This window comes from Chelonia mydas, chromosome 1 (genome assembly GCF_015237465.2).
Source record: "Chelonia mydas isolate rCheMyd1 chromosome 1, rCheMyd1.pri.v2, whole genome shotgun sequence".
Classification (NCBI taxonomy): domain Eukaryota; kingdom Metazoa; phylum Chordata; order Testudines; family Cheloniidae; genus Chelonia; species Chelonia mydas.
The window spans coordinates 286,441,129-286,454,368 of NC_057849.1; the positions used below are offsets into that span (position 1 = coordinate 286,441,129).

The 13,240-nt window shown below is 43.9% G+C and overlaps 1 protein-coding gene and 1 long non-coding RNA gene across 4 annotated transcripts in view; both read right to left on the bottom strand.

Annotated features, from left to right (window-relative positions):
• The window catches only part of TBC1D30 (TBC1 domain family member 30), an 86,256-nt gene extending 77,426 nt beyond the window's left edge, over nt 1-8,830 (bottom strand). For 2 of the 3 annotated variants that reach the window (XM_037887269.2, XM_037887262.2), the window contains exons 1-2: nt 8,358-8,830; nt 1,705-1,869 (exon numbers count right to left, since the gene is read on the bottom strand). In XM_037887269.2, the coding sequence (XP_037743197.1) occupies nt 1,705-1,869; nt 8,358-8,742 (550 nt within the window). In that variant the 5' untranslated portion in view covers nt 8,743-8,830. Of the gene's footprint in view, nt 1-1,704; nt 1,870-8,357 lie in introns of those variants that run through there. The other variant, XM_043548376.1, reaches the window with a different exon arrangement.
• A 1,882-nt stretch (nt 8,831-10,712) lies between these two features.
• On the bottom strand, nt 10,713-13,035 carry LOC122462307. The gene is made up of 3 exons (XR_006284781.1): nt 12,711-13,035; nt 12,520-12,581; nt 10,713-10,926 (listed from the first exon to the last, which is right to left on the bottom strand). It is a non-coding gene; the product is annotated as an uncharacterized LOC122462307 (long non-coding RNA).
• Nucleotides 13,036-13,240: the final 205 nt, after the last annotated feature.

Sequence of the window (13,240 nt, forward strand, 5' to 3'; positions counted from 1 at the left end):
CCGCAGCTCTCCAGCTGCCCAGCTCTTCAGACAACGTCACCGCCTGCAGCAGTGCAGAAGTAAGGGTAGCAGTACCGCAACCCCCACCTACAATAACCTTGCGACCCTCCCCACACACAACTGTTTTTTGGGTGAGGACCCCTACAATTACAATACCTTGAAATTTCAGATTTAAAAATAGCTGAAATCATGAAATGTACGATTTTTAAAATCCTCTGACCGTGAAATTGATCAAAATGCATTGTGAATTTGGTAGGGCCCTAGATACACTGCATGCCTGTAACCAGACTTCAAACATACACACACACACACACACAGCTGTTAAACAATAACTGCACATTTCAAAACTGAAATTGCTTTCTCAGGGATAGCTAGTTTGTTTTCTTTCAAACAAAGGTGCCACTTTCCAACAGTATGAATAAAAACAAAAACATCTAAAACAAAGATTCACAGTTCTTTTACACTTAGGGTGAAAAATCCTGAATCTAGTAAAACCAATGGGAGTTTTGCCATTGACTTCACTGTGGCCAGGATTTCACTGTCAGAATTTAGGACCCAATCTTGGGACTACTCACAAGGTTAAAGTTATGTTTGTGCTGAAGCATTTACAGAATTGAGGCCTTGAAAATTTTTCTGGGGAAAAAGGAGAGATTAGAGGAAGAACATGTATTTTAAGTACTATATATCGACTGAGAACTCGTTTGCTAAATTTCATGTAGAGCACATCAACATTTATAAACGCTCAAAGATCTAATTTTACAATAGAACCAGACAAACCCTTAACTACACCACATTAGCATATATGTCACTACAGTAAGTTTTTAAAATAAACCTTTTACATGCACCTCAAAGCTGCTGCAGGCATTTTTGTAAGTGGTCATGCTTATATTTACTTTACCTGAACATTTACTGTACCTGTCACGCTGCGTGTTAATAAAAAAATAAGACTGAATGTTAGGTAATTTTCATACATCCTTTCTAAAGGTATGACATGGTTTTAGATATGACATTTTACAGTTTCACTGTACAAGAACCTACTGAAAGTAGTTTAGTGCCTTTCGACAATGATCAAAAATTAAATACAAAAATATTCTGTTTAGTCTGAGAAAAAAACTAACACTCAGAAAGCAACATTTCTCTTCTTCCCCACAGCTCCTATTTTGAAACCCTGGCATAAATGACAGATGTTGATATTCAAGCTTCCTAACAATATCTATAGTTCTGAATCCACTTCGTAAAGAAATGGCATACTAGTAATACTACTCTGGAATGAAAAACATACATACAACACACCGTTACTACTGAAGAGAAAATAACGGCACTTACTATCTCCCCCCAGCCATACAAAAGTTTACAATTAAACACAGCAAGCAAAATCAACATGTTTCCCCTATGCTAAAGTTGAAAAAGCATTACAGAGCGTACTTTGTGAGAGAGAGAACTTCTTCAATGCATACATCTTGGAATATTATAGCATATCTTATCAATTATTTGGACCAATTCTTTTTAACTGATTCACATGCAACTCCCATTGACTTCAATGGGAACTAGGTACATGAATCTAATAGCATAAACTAGCTTCTTGATTTTAGAACTTGTTTAGAAGTCTCATGCTATGAAATTCAAGGGTTTAATCGAAATACTGCCATATTAATTAAATAAACTACTCACAACTAATGCACACATACACAAAACAGTACTTACGGCGTTTCTGGGAAACAGCCTGCAAACAGGCTGTGACAATATCACAGTTCTTCTGCACTTTATGTAAAAGCCTATCTTTCTGCTTCAGATGACGAAGCAGCTTTGCTGACTGAACACAAATTCTGTAATTCAGTTCTCGTACTATAGTTGCCAGTTCATCAGCATCTGTCAATAAGCAGAACACAAAATTATTACAGTCCAGCCTGAAACACATATGACTTGAGTTGAGTGAGTCATCTATGGTAACTGCTATAGCAGCCACTCCAAGGACCCATTGCTGCAGATATTTACATATGTAGCTTTTCTAATGATAGTAGCTTTATTGGATGGGACTATTCATATGCATAAGTGCTTTCAGCAGCAGGGCCAAAGTCAATAATTAACTTGCACACACTGTATAAGGGCAGAATTTTAATTTTTCTGATTTATAAATTTGTGCTTATTGTGACAGATGTAGCCAAAAATACCTACTAGTTATGCTGTTACATGTATGCCTTAAAATATGGTTCTCTCTGAAAACAGTGTATGGAAAACTGGAATGTTCCTATTCATAGATCTGATCCCTGTATGTATTCAGAACCACGTTCATGGACTTAAGAGTAATAATTTATTTTTTTACTCTGGTTACCATGTAGAATCAACAGAGGGAGTGAGCTTGATTTTATTCTTTCTTGTGTATCAGAGCCATTCACTAAGTTACAGTTACACTCATGCAAACCCTGACAAGTTTTGGTTCATTAAATATATTCTAGACTGAACTAATAGTATGTTGAAATTGCAAGTTTCCACTAGAGACTGAGATTACCATCCATAAAATCAGATGGAGCAATACCACCTTAACAGGCCAGATACAGAAGCAAAAAGCTTTTTGCACAGATTTGAAGAAATTGGCAGGTTTCACTTCCTGGTTTTTTCCATGTCAACAAGATTGATTTAACATCAGGAGACAAGAGGGCTATGTATAGTCCTCCTTTCCTTAATATCCAGAGTCACAGTTGCTTACTTTTCATGAGCATTCTTGGATAGGTTCATTTTGCTATTGTCTGAGTTCAAGTTTTCCAAAGTGTAAGACAAATGCTGTAACAGCTTTGTTTACTTTTTAAATTTAAAATTCCCCCCCGACTCAATTTATTTCCAAATAAGCTAACATGTCAAAAACTTCGTCAGAAATAAAAAAGTGACCCAAATACTGACTACCTTTAATAATGTGGAATCTGTAATGCATGATCAAGTTTACAGAGTTATTATGCTTCGCTAGTTTAAAACAATAGAAATTGTGCATAAGGTCACACAGAGCTAAATAAATTCACAAAACCGGTTTCCTGAAGGCGCCCTCTATCTGGCAACGTTAAGGTCAACAAATCTTTCAGGAACAAGTGAAAGCTGGTCACTATTTGAGATTTATGTAATTTCATAAAGAAAAAAGTCTGGAACCCATGTTTTGTGAGACAGATTCCAGAAAAATATGAACACGTTTAACTGAAAATAATGGCTCAACACACTCACACTGCACCTGACATTATCATCATTCAAGCACTGAATATTTTGATAAAATCCTGATTATCCCACCCTCCTTTCCCAGGAGTTATGCAGGTGGAGGAAGGGGCAGTTTCTCAGAGAGGAGAAACAGCTGTGTAGATGGGAAGGAAAACCATTCTGGTTTGTTGATTTGTTTGTTTTGGCAGGGGCAGGGGGAGGCTGGAGAGGTAACTTTTGTGCAGATGGAGGAAAAGGTAACACTTGCACAGGCAGAGAAGGTGAAGAGGTGGGTGGAGAAATAAGTCCAAGATAATAGAGAGGAGGAGATGGGAGTGGAGGGAAAGGAGGCAGGATCAAAGAAGGTGTCATCCATAAGCAAACGTGAAGGATTTGAGTGATATAATCACTGTGCCTCTGTTCAAGGAAGAGTTTGACGCAGATCAGGGAAAGGGTTGTACAGTGGGCAGGGAAGAGGCTGGGGGCAATGGACAGAATAGGTTACTCCCTCTGAAGTTGTGGATAATTTTGGAGCAATGTAATCCCCATGTTGGTGGCTGGCCACGGATGAGTGTAGGGTGCAGATCAGGACACTCCCAGTGCTAGTGGAGCGGCTACACAGGGATAGGCTCATAGACTTTAAGGTCAGAAGGAACGATCATAATCATCTAGTCTGACCTCCTGCACACTGAAGGCCCCAGAACCTCATCCACCCACTCCTGTAATAGACCCCTAACCTCTAGCTGAGTTACTGATGTTCTCAAATCATGATTTAAAGACTTCAAGTTATAGAGCATCCACCATTTACACTACTTTAAACCCGCAAGTGACCTGTGACCCATGCCCCATGCTGCAGAGGAAAGTGAAAAACCTCCAGGGTCTCTGCCAATTTGACCCAAGGGTTCAGGTTGGGGTGCAGGGTAGGATACTCTTTGTGCCAATGGAGTGGTGGGGCAGGATGCTCCCCATACCAATGGGGCAGGAATTCAGATTCGAAGGCCAAAGGGACCATTGTGATCTTCTACTCTGACCTCCTGTATCACACAGGCCATAGAACTGCTCCCTAACTATCCTAGAGCATAGTTTTCATAAAAAATATCCAATCTTGATTTAAAAATGGTCAGGGATGGAGAATCCACCATAACTCTAAGGAAATTGTACCAATAGTTAATTATCCTCACTGTTAAAAATTTGCACGTTATTTCCAATTCTGAATTTGTCTAGCTTCAACTTCCAGCCATTGGATCATGCTAGATTGAAGAGCTCATTATTAAATATTTGTTCCCCATATAAGTACTTCGAGATTGCAATCAAGTCACTCCTCAAGCTAAATATATTGAGCTCATTGAGTCTATCACTGTAAGGCAGGTTTTCTAATCCTTTAATCATTCTTGTAGCTCTTCTCTGAACCCTCTCCAATTTAATCACATCCTTCTTGAACTGTGGACACCAGAACTCACACAGTATTCCAACAGCACTCATACCAGGACCAAATACAGAGGTGAAAAAACCTCTCTACTTCTAATCAATTCTTTGTATGATTCTCCTGTATGTCTCTGAGGATCACATTAGCTATTTTGGCCACAGTGTAACACTGGGAGCTCATCTTCAACCTATTGTCCACCGCAACCCCCAAATCTTTTTTCAGAGACACTGCTTCCCAGGATAAAATCCCCAATCCTGTAAATATAGCCTACATTCTTTGTTTCTATATGCAATACATTTACATTCAGCTCCATTAAATCGCATAGTGTTCGCTTGCACCTAGTTTACCAAGTGATTCAGATCGTTCTGAATCAGTGACCTCTCCTCTTCATTATTTACCACTCTCCCAATTTTCAAGTCTTTTGCAAAATTTATCAGCGATGATTTTATGTTTTCTTCCAGGTCACTAATAAAAAATGTTAAATTATGGAGAGCGAAGAACCAATCCCTGTGGGACCCCACTACATACATACCGTCTTAATGACTATTTCCTGTTTACAATCACATTTTAAGATGTATCAATTAGCCACTTTTTATGTGTACCATAATTTTATATCATTCTAGGTTTTTTAATCAAAATGTCATGTGCTACCAAGTCAAATGACTTGCAGAAGTCTACGTATATTACATCAACAGTACTTGCAAAGTTCATCAATCAAACTTGCAATGTCATCAAAAGAAATACCTAGTTAGTCTGACAGAATCAATTTTTCATAAACCCATGTTGGACTTTCATTAATTACTTTACTCCCCTTTAATTCTTTATTAATCGAGACCTGTATAAGCCGGTCCATTATCTTGCCAAGAATCGACATCAAGCTGACAGGTCTAAAATTACCTGGATCTTCTTGTTTACCCTTTTTAAAATATGGCACAAAATTAGCTTTCTTCCAGTCTTGTAGAACTTCCCCAAAACTCAAAGTCTTATTGAAAATCAGCATTAATGGTCCAGCAAGCTCCTCAGCCAGCTCTTTTTAAAGTCTTGGATGCAAAATAACTGGACCTGCTGATTTAAACATGTCTAACTTTAGTAGCTTTTGTTTAACATGCTCCAGAGATACTAGTGAAATGGAAAGAGTGTTATCACTATATGATGAGACTATATCATCTGTGTTTTCTCCAAATACAGAACAGAAATATTTACTGAACACTTCTGCCTTTTCTGCATTATTATTGATAATTCTACCATTTTCATCTAGTAATGGACCAATACCAGTGTCAGGGTTCTTTTTGTTCCTAACATATTTAAAAAACTCCTTCTTATTGTCCTTAACTCAGCTGGCCATATATGTCTCCTTGTGTCCCTTTGCTTCCCTTATCAATTTTCTACAATTCCTAAGTTCTGATTCATATCCATTATCATGAATTTCCCCTATCTTCCATTTGTTACATTTAAAAAAAATGTATAGCTACTTTCACTTCCCCTCTAAACCAGATTTTTTTTTTTTAAACCAGCACAGCTTCTTCTTCAATTGTGAGAGTGTGTTTTTTGGAGCATATAGTAAGATGTTCTTAAAAGATTCCCAATTATAGTTCACATTTTTCTGATTAAATCCACTCTCCCAGCTGATTGGGCTCACAGTTGTTTTCAGCTTTATGAAACTGCTGCTTTAATAGGGTCATGTATACATGTTGCGGGCCTGGACTTTATTCTGTTTGCAGGAATGAGTTTGACGTGCAGGTGGCAGTGGGAGGGCCGGGCAGGAATGAGGCTGGCATGGGGAGAAGGATACTCAGTGCTGATGGGGTGGCCAGGCAAGGATGAGATGGGGGTGTGGTGCAGGATACCCCCAGTGATGGTGGGGTGGAAAAGGCAACATGAGCTGGGGGTCAGGGCAGGGTACTGCCGGTGCCAACAGGGTGGCTGGGTAGGAATAAGGTTGGGGTGAAGGACAGGATGTTCTGGTGGCTGCGCAGGGCTGAGGTTGGGCTGCAGGGCAGGAGACTCCTACTGCTGTGGGGTGGCCACAGTACCGGGTTTACAATGGCGCCAGTGGTGCCAGACCCACACTTGGAAGGGGCCCATAACAACAACTTGGAGGCCCACAAATGGTTAATCCAGCCAAGCCACTGGCAAGCAATGTGCTGCAAGCTGCATGGGGAGTTGTAGTTCGCGTGCCGCTGCCTTCCACTGGGGCCCTTGGATCTGCGTCACCAGCTACACTAGTAGTCCCATAATGCCCCGCACCATGCTGTGAGCTGCTGCCCCAGTTGAAGTGAGTGGCAGCAGAGTGGACCAAAAAAAAAAAAAGGAAACGGTGCAGGAAGAGGGTTCCCAGTGCTGAGGCGCTGAACCCGCCATGTCACCCTCCCTATGGGGCACAGGGTAGAGACTCCTGGCTCGGCCCTCCCACCCCCGAGTCTCCCCCGCTCTCCTGGGGTGGCAGCAGTGCTGTGACTCGCAGTGTGCGGCCCCCTGGCAACCCAGATACCCAGCCATGGGCTCCTGGGCACCATCTTGACCCTGCAGCTTTGTGCCTGGGGTGTGTGTATGTCTTCGGACACCATGCAGGGTGGCGTGGGGGAGGCTGATTGTCAGTGGCCCTTAGGGCCGGGATGGCAGGGGGGCAGTGACAGCAGGGCTGGCTGCCGCCCCCTGCCAGTGGGAATGCCCAGAAACTTCTCCCCCACAATTTTCCTTCCCACACTCCACCCCAGTAACTTTACTGTTTCACTTAAAGTCATGAGAGATGGTGAGGCAAAGGGAGAAATAGGCTAAAGAAAATAAGAGTTTTTTTAAAGTTTTTTAAAACATTATTGTACCAAAGTAGAAAATCCAGCTTTAAAAAAAAATGTATTTACGAAACATAACTTTGGGTGGAGGGAGGTGGTGGTGCAAAGATGCAGGTGCAACTCCACTGACTGCTACATCCAGGCTTAATATGGCTCATAAATGTGAAAATTAAACACTTGTATTCAGGTCCCCAAGCAGGCCCCAAGTGTTTAAACACAAAAGGCAAAATAACAAACAACCCCCTCCCAGACAAGTAAACCAAATTCAGGAATATTCTGGGTATATTGATGCTAGCTCAGTTTGTTCTCTATGAACTGAGTGGAGGTCTCAATCAAGCATGGCTCAGATATCTTATTTTGTTTTTAAATAAATGTTTTCATCCCCATCCCAGCAGTACCATATTTACTGTGGCACCAATGGTGCCATCGCGCTGGGCCCACACTCAGAAGGGGCCCATAACAACTACATGGGGGCCCACAAATATGTTTGGTGCCAGGCCCAAAAAAGGTTAATCCAGCCCTAGGTGGCCGACCAACATGAGGTGGAGCCACGGAGCAGGGTACTCCCAGTACGGCGGGGTGGCCAGGCAGAGCGGAAATGGGGGCAAAGGGCAGGAAACACCCAGTGCCTTGGGGTGCCCGCGCAGGGCAGAGATAGGGACAGGAGGCGGGAGACTCATGGCGCCTTGGGGTGGCCAGGCAGGGCGGAGATGGGAGCCAGGGCAGGGTACTGCCAGAGCAGGTGAGGTGGCTAGGTAGGGATAAGGCTGGGGTGAGGGCCAGGATGCTCCCAGTGCTGGTGGGGTGGCTGGGCAAGGCGGAGGTTGGCCTGCAGGGCAGGAGACTCGCGGTGGCCAGGTAGGGCGGAAAGCGGGCGCGGGGGCGGGAGACTCCCGGTGCCAGCGGGGTGGCTGGGCAGGGCGGAGGTGGGTGCGGGCGGTCCGTCCCGGTGCCTTTACCTTTCTGGCCCAGGTACTCGATCTGGTGCCGCTGGTTCGGCCGCTGCTGCAGCTCCTGGAGGAAGCGGGACTCGGCGCTGCTGCCTCTGCCCCCGGGGAAAACATCGGAGCCCGCGGACGCCTCGGTGGAGCTGTCCACGCTGTCCCGGTGCCGGGCGCGGCCCCCGCAGCTATACAGCTCCGTCAGGAGGCCGCTCACCAGGGACGAGGTGCTGCGGTACCTGCCCGCAGGATCCTCCTCTTCCTCCTCCTCCTCCTCGGCCAGGCTGTCCGCGCTGCTGCCGCCCCTGCCCCTAGCGCCCTGGCGCTGCGGGCCGGGGCTCCCCGCGCCTGCCGCGGGTTCCCAGGAGCTCCCGCCCTCCAGGTCTATCTCCAGCAGCTCCATCCCCCGGGGCCGCCGCCCGCCCCAGCTGCCGCCTCGCCATGCAGGGCGGCTCGCAGCTCCCGCCCCTGCCTGCGGCCGTCGGGCCGAGTTCCGGGTTGAGCCAATTGTACACCGGTCAGCGGGGGGAGACTCTGTACCTGACAGGAACTTTTTTCAGAGTAACAGCCCTGTTAGTCTGTATTCGCAAAAAGAAAAGGAGGACTTGTGGCACCTTAGAGACTAACCAATTTATTTGAGCATAAGCTTTCGTGAGCTACAGCTCACTTCATCGGATGCATTCAGTGGAAAGTGTAGAAGATCTCTTTATACACAAAGCATGAAAAAATACCTACCAGGAGAGTGGGGTGGGGGTAGGTATTTTTTCATGCTTTGTGTGTATAAAAAGATCTTCTACACTTTCCACAGTATGCATCCGATGAAGTGAGCTGTAGCTCACGAAAGCTTATGCTCAAATAAATTGGTTAGTCTCTCAGGTGGCACAAGTACTCCTTTTCTTTTGACATGAACTTGCCTCGGGCCTGACGCAACACCCCCCGCTGAGTGGTACAGGCCACGCTGGTACAGGGTTGGGGCATTGCACCTGCTGCGAGGGACGTCGTCCTGGGACACTGCACCTGTTGCAGAGGTGTGGGGACCCGGACCCCTGCCCACAAGAACACTGCAGCTGCTGCGGGTGGGGGGGACTTTCGCACAGCCACAAGCCCAATCAGCTGTCAGAAAAACATGCAGACTAAATTATGGATATTTGAGTTTGATTAAATGTTATTTATATAAACCCGGTGAGAGTAGGTTTGTACCTATGTATCTAGCTGTGTGGGATGGGGTGGGGGCCCTGTTATGAATTTGCTCGGGGCCCAGCGAAATGTTATTTGGGTCTGCTGTGGAAACTCATCATGAAGCACCAGGAGAAAAACCACACTAACTTTCAGTACTGGCTGCGCAGCTAAAGTCTCCCAGGAATGAATGACCTGGTTGGAGAGAAAATGCAGAGTGAGTAAAAAGAAAAGGAGTACTTGTGGCACCTTAGAGACTAACAAATTTATTTGAGCATAAGCTTTTGTGAGCTACAGCATTCGATGAAGTGAGCTGTAGCTCACGAAAGCTTATGCTCAAATAAATTGGTTAGTCTCTAAGGTGCCACAAGTACTCCTTTTCTTTTTACGAATACAGACTAACAGGGCTGCTACTCTGAAACCTGTCAGAGTGAGTAAGTAGTGTTAGAGAGTACACTGATTTCTTTATTCTAATACAGTTCTTTGTTAATATTAGAAGGAATCAATTGTTTCTGTGATCTTTTCGCCATTGACACGACATGACAACCCAGCACCTGATTACCTTTCTTTTTTGAACAGCCTGCCAGGTGTATACATTTGTGCTACTTTACCTGAGCCAGATATGAGAGGAGCAATAAGTCATGTCCACTACTCTCTCTTTCCCTTACTCATCAGTAGCCAGCTGCACAGATGGCATTGGCCTTTTGAACATAATAACAATAAGTAATATTTAGTTTTGTTATAATAGAAATTGTGATTCTCTTCACTAGCTCTGCTACACTGAACTTCAGTGTAGTGCTAACAAAGTCACTTTCAAAATTCTCTGTGTAGTATATTTCTTGGCTAGACCCCTGTATAATTTTCTCAGTTCAGAAGCTGCAGACTCACAAGACTGCACCTGAATTTCATCCAGTCCTCAACTCTGCCGAGTCATTCATCAAGGTTATTATTTTTCACAGTTACCATGGCAATTTTATTTTCAAAAGAAAACAAAAGTTGCTGAAGACGACCTGTTCTACTGTCCAGTTGTCCCCAGGGGGGAGCCACAGTAATAGCAACCTATCCCAAGCCTAATACAGTAATAGAAAACAATGCAAGAAACTGTCTTTTATGACCAGAGATCATCCACAGCGCATTTGCCTCAGCTGTTCACAACAGCACCCACTCCATACAGTATTTTTCCAAATGGTTTTTATGTTCTGTTTAATGTATTAATTACAACATACTGTGCAGCAACCCAAAATGTCCTAAGTTGTCTGTCACAGACATCATCTGTGAGTTCTGTATCTATCCGTATCAAATGGTTAATGAAGGTCTCTATATTAAGATGTCTCCCACATTTGTTATATCTTCACTGTAATGTGCATTGCTGAATCTCTCATGTACTTCTTTCTTCAGTGTTATCAGTTATCTCAAAGGCAGACCAGAGAAGGGAAAATTTACTGACATAAAGTATACCAATATATTTAGACTACTATAGTTATGGTTAACTTTAAGATTTTGTCAGGGTTATTTTTAGTAAAAGTCACAGACCGGTCACGGGAAATAAACAAAAATTCATGGAAACCCGTGACCGGTCTGTGACTTTTACTAAAAAAACCCTGACAAAATGGGGAGGGGAGTCGAGCAACCACTGCTGCTGCGGCTCCGGGGTTCACCAGGCACCCATGGTGGTTTGGAGATCCAGGGTCCTCCCACTTCCCACAGTGGCTGAGAGCACCAGGATCTCCCCACTGCCTATAGTGGCTCAGAGCTCCGGGGTCCTCTCACCACCCACAGCAACTGGGAGCTGCAGGGGCCTCTCGCTGTGGCTCGGAGCTCTAGAGCCAGAGGTTGGGAGTTGTGAGTGGCCCCGCCACCTACGGCGGCTGAGAGCTCCAGGGTCCCCACTGGCTGACAGCTCCAGCCCCACTGCCCCGGGGCTGAAGTGGAAAATGTAATGGAGGTCTCTGCAATTCAGATTCTGTGACTTCCGTGACCTCCATGACATAATCGTAGCCTTAGTTATGGTTATTCTGAAATAAGAGTGTCTTCAAGAAAAATTATACTCGTATATCTATAATGGTATAAATATCCTGGTATACCAGGATACCAGTATAATTATGCTATTAGATTTCTGCATGTAGACATGTCCTTAGTCTTTGAACCTGTGCCAGCTCCCATTGAAGTCAATTGGATTTTTGCCAATGACTTCCTTCGATGGGTTATTTGTAGTGCTGTTGTAGCAGTCTTGGTCCCAGGATATTAGAGAGACAAGATGGGTGAGTAATATTATTGGACCAACTTCAAGTTGGTGAAAGAGACAAGCTTTAGAGCTACACAAAGCTTATCTCTTTCACCAACAGCAGTTGGTCCAATAAAAGATATTACCTCACCCACCTTATCTCTTCCTTTAGTTGGGGCAGTATTAGGAGCTATATACATCCACTTTTCCACCTTCACTTTGAAAAAACACTATCACTAGATATCATTAACAGCCCTTTCAACTCACTTGCATTTAGTGGACTCCCAAATAGAAAATGACAGGTTTCAGAGTAACAGCCGTGTTAATCTGTATTTGCAAAAAGGAAAGGAGTACTTGTGGCACCTTAGAGACTAACCAATTTATTTGAGCATAAGCTTTCATGAGCTACAGCTCACTTCATCGGATGTCATCCTCCCACTCAAACAATATCTATGATCATAAGACCTAATTTTATCTGCGGGAATCTCACATGGCATCCTATTTAGAATTCCTCAGGGAGGATAAGCAATTGTTGACATATCATAACTCTCTGGATTATCTTTGAAAGGAGGGTTGTTAGCATTACCTATTACCAAAAGGAATTTTGCAGCAGCATGTACACCTTAAAATAAAAAAAGAGCTACCAAGACAAAACACTACATTGCGTATCACGTGACAGATGTTAGTTATATTGCTTAATGCATTAGTGGAAAGTGTTCAGGTACTTCTGTGATGAGAGCAAAATAAAAACCAGAGTAGAATAGAATAACAAGCACAAACCTTGTAAATATCATGATGTTAGAAGTTCATTTAGTGGAGCTGTGTTTTTTTTTAAAGGACACCTTTTGGTAATATAACAAACAAAATTAAAAACAACAAAAACAAATAAGACCAAAACCAAGAAACAAAAATCAATTAACCAAAACAAATAATAAAAATAATAATCCTATTACAAACAGATTTTTTTTTACCCTCAAAAGAGAAGAGCCAGAGGTTTCATGATGTCCATTAAGGACTTTGCTATTGTTATTGTTTTTAAGTGGAAGGTTCCAGATGCTGCAGTGATGGGCAGCAGTATAAAACCCTGAGCCAGGCACTCAGGCAGGAAGATTTTAAAGAGGAGGTGAACACCCACAGCTGCTATTCACTTTAATTGGAACTGTGGGAGCTCAGCACATCTGACAATGAGCCTCAAGGTGAATACCTGGGGCCAGGGGGAGAAATCCAAGCACCCCAAGCAGGCATGTGGTCATGGTGCCTTGTGAAAAAGACCCACTGGCTCAGCACAGGCCAGTTGCTAGCTTTACCCAGCATGCACCAGTGGCTGTATGGCCTGAAGTGTGGAGTACCAACAATGCCAAACATAGTGCTGCTGTGGGCAGTCACTGGCCCTGTGCACAGGCTGGACCTCCATCCTCAGCTGGCTGCCTCCCAACAGGGTGACACCAAATGTGGGGGCTTGACAGTCCTGCCTAACACAGTCCCAAGCCCCAGGAGCAGC